The 2,947-nt window shown below is 47.3% G+C and overlaps 1 protein-coding gene across 1 annotated transcript; it reads right to left on the bottom strand.

Annotated features, from left to right (window-relative positions):
* Window positions 1-380: 380 nt before the first annotated feature.
* Window positions 381-2,627, bottom strand: thnsl1 (threonine synthase like 1). The gene has a single exon (XM_088919705.1). The coding sequence runs from the start codon at window positions 2,625-2,627 to the stop codon at window positions 381-383; it is 2,247 nt and encodes a 748-aa protein (XP_088775831.1).
* Between the last annotated feature and the right edge of the window lie 320 nt (window positions 2,628-2,947).

Below are 2,947 nucleotides of genomic sequence, written 5' to 3'. Positions count from 1 at the left end.
TACCGTGAACAGCTGGTAAAACTTGGAATTCATTTGGAAACCCAAATAAAATGAGGCAGTATATGATTAAGTTTGGTAAACATTGAATTCATTAAAATAAATCTGAAAGTCAACAGTGGTGTTCATTTGCTCTTTAAAGAGTCTAAACATAAACTGAACAAACTAGCAGAGAACATGAAGTTCAATACAATGTAAGCAGACCTGCAGTTTCCACAAAACATAAATATATCTTGCCTACTGTGTTAAGACTTGTCTGTTTTAAATTATGTAAGTGGGGCATCCCTATATCTGTAACTGACAGCATCTCTGACACATAGTAAGTTAAAAGGCAAATGTATTCATTGAGTTATGCAGCACTAAACCTGTCTAGCTTTCCATGCTCAGGTAACTTTTAAGAATGAATCTCGAACAACAGTTTCAACTTCTTCAACTAGGTCACTGACGTTAGCATCACACACCTTGTGCCTCCTTGGATCTCTTAGAGACTTCAAGTCTGCATGCATGGGAGGCAGGGAACCTAACGAGCTGAGCAAATTAAGCTGATCGAATGGATCCTCAGCAACATCCTGAAATTTCAATGCTTTTAGCACAGCGGATGCGAACTTGGCGGGGTGAACCGTGGAGGAAATGATAACTGGGCACGTCCTGTCTTGCAGGCGATCTGCTACGACTTTGGCAGCCGCGGCGCGGGTGTCCAGAATGTATCCTGTGGCTGAATGAACAGCGCTGATGGCAGCCAAACACTCCTCTTCAGAGCACCAGCCTGCCAGACAGTCCTGATGCATCCTTTTCAGTAGAGCTCTTGGCACCTTAAAATACCTCTCCCTCTCAAACTGAGAAAATAACCCTCTAACGAGCTGCCAGTCCCCATCTGAGATGTGAAAGAGGTATCTCTCGAGGTTAGAAGGCTTTAGGAGTTCTGTTGCCGGAGAGCTTGAAGGCAGGAGCTGTCGGTCTCTAAGGTCATACTCCCCGGTCTTCATGAATTTCCTTAGAACACCACTCTGGTGAGAGGCACAAATAAATTTCCTGATAGGAATTCCCATTTGTTTGGCATACACGGCCGATAAAATATTTCCAAAGTCGCCAGCGGGGATGCAAACGTCCACAGGCTCTCCGAAGGCAACGGTGCCCTGGCTGACGAGGTCGAGATAGGCGGAGGCGTGGAAAATGAGCTGCGGAAGCAGCTGAGCCCAGTTAACGGAGTCGGCAGTGGTCAGCACCGCGCCACACTCCACCGCCAGGTGGCCCGTCAGCTTCGGATCGCCGAGCATCTGCCGGACCGCCCGCTGGCAAAAGGCCAAGTCCGACTGCACACCGACCGCCTTCAGATTTCCCTCCTGAAAACCCGTCATCTGCAGCCTCTGAACGGGGCTCACTCCCGCTTCGGGGAAGAACACCAGCACGGCGCTCCTGCGCTTTTCAGCCTCGGGGAGACGGCTAAAGCCGTTCAACGCCGCGCTGCCCGTGTCCCCGGACGTGGCCCCCAGGAGTAAATGATTGCACAGGTTCGAGGTGCAGCACGCAAACAGCTGAGGCAGCAGCAGCAGGGAGAAATCTCGGAAAGAAGCCGTGGGGCCGTGAAAGAGCTCCTGAACGTACTGGTTATGTACGAGGTGTCGGACTGGAGCAATCCTTGGGCAAGCAAAATTATCCGCATAAGCCTTCTTGACCATGCTGTAGAGCTCCGGAGCCGGAACATCAGCAGGATGGATACATTTCTCAAGCAGGATCTGGGCTCTTTCAGAATACGGCAGGTCCACCAATCTCACCCATTCCCACGGGGGCAGCTCTGAAAGACCGCCTTGTGGCACATACAGCCCACCGTCGGGAGCCAGACCCTCGACTAAAACATCGCTGAAAAACTTCAGCTCTGACACCGATCCGACCTCTGGCGGAAACTTGTTTCTGGTTGAAACAAACGCTTCAGATTCAGTATCTTCACATCTCTTCACAGCTTTTAATACTTTTTCGGCCACTTCTTCAGCGCTGTCTCCAGAATCACAAAGGACCCTTGCATCACACCACTTGTTATATATTTTCCTCCTGCAGCGTAGAATCTCTCTCAAAGACGCTCCTGATCCGCGCCCAACGATCCTATTCCCTTTCCCTCCCGACAGCCTCTCTATGATGACTTCAGGGTTAACATCAAGGTATATAACAATCCCATTTTGCTTCACATGGTGCATAGCTGCAGAGTGCATTGGACTGGACTCCGTCAATAAAACAATACTTCCAGACGCAGAGAAACCTAAAAGAGCTTTGCCTTCCTCTTCAATAAACTGTTCCCAACTGATTTCTGACAGCTTCTCCCCCGCAGTCATGTTCCACTCTTTCTTGAGGATGTGATCATCTAGATCAATGACAGGATGTCCTAACTTGCTACCGAGGATGTTTCCTACTGCTGTCTTCCCTGAGCTCGGGAGGCCCATGATGAAGATGTTTTTATGTCCTGTGCAGGAGCTCAGACTTGCTGTTCTGGATGCTGAGAAAGAAACTACAGGAGAAAAGACTGTCTTCCGAGTCAGTAAACGAGAATTACTTTCATTAGACGCTCTTCCCAGACGGTAAGCCGGGAGTCTTTTGATTACAATGTTTTTCACAAGTCGACAAGACGGAGGAAACATCCTGAAACAGTCACATAAAAAGTAGGAATCAGTCTAAATGACAAAAGAACTACAAAAAGTGGATCACAGTTTTGTTTCAGGCTTAAGCTTAAATCAATAAAAAAAAAAAAACATTTGAAAGCAAGACCCACAGTTTTCACATTAAACTAATAATTTTAAGAGAAACATGACTTGATGAGCGCTCACCTTATTTATGCAAAATACTTCGACAGTCTCCAATTACATCAGCAGTAACTAAAAGGGTCATCAAAGCTCAGTCTTAAAGACTAGTCCTGTGCAAAACATTCTTTATCCCACAGTCCTATAAAGAAAGAAAAACA

The sequence above is a fragment of the Atractosteus spatula genome, chromosome 6, assembly GCF_055471065.1.
Source record: "Atractosteus spatula isolate fAtrSpa1 chromosome 6, fAtrSpa1.hap1, whole genome shotgun sequence".
NCBI classification, from domain to species: Eukaryota; Metazoa; Chordata; class Actinopteri; order Semionotiformes; family Lepisosteidae; genus Atractosteus; species Atractosteus spatula.
The sequence above is the reverse complement of the archived record's forward strand: the minus strand, read 5'-3'. Positions and strand labels throughout refer to the sequence as shown.

Bases quoted from the DNA above. Each gene is read 5' to 3' on its own strand.
- thnsl1 (XM_088919705.1), bottom strand. From the start codon at position 2,627: ATGTTTCCTCCGTCTTGTCGACTTGTGAAAAACATTGTAATCAAAAGA.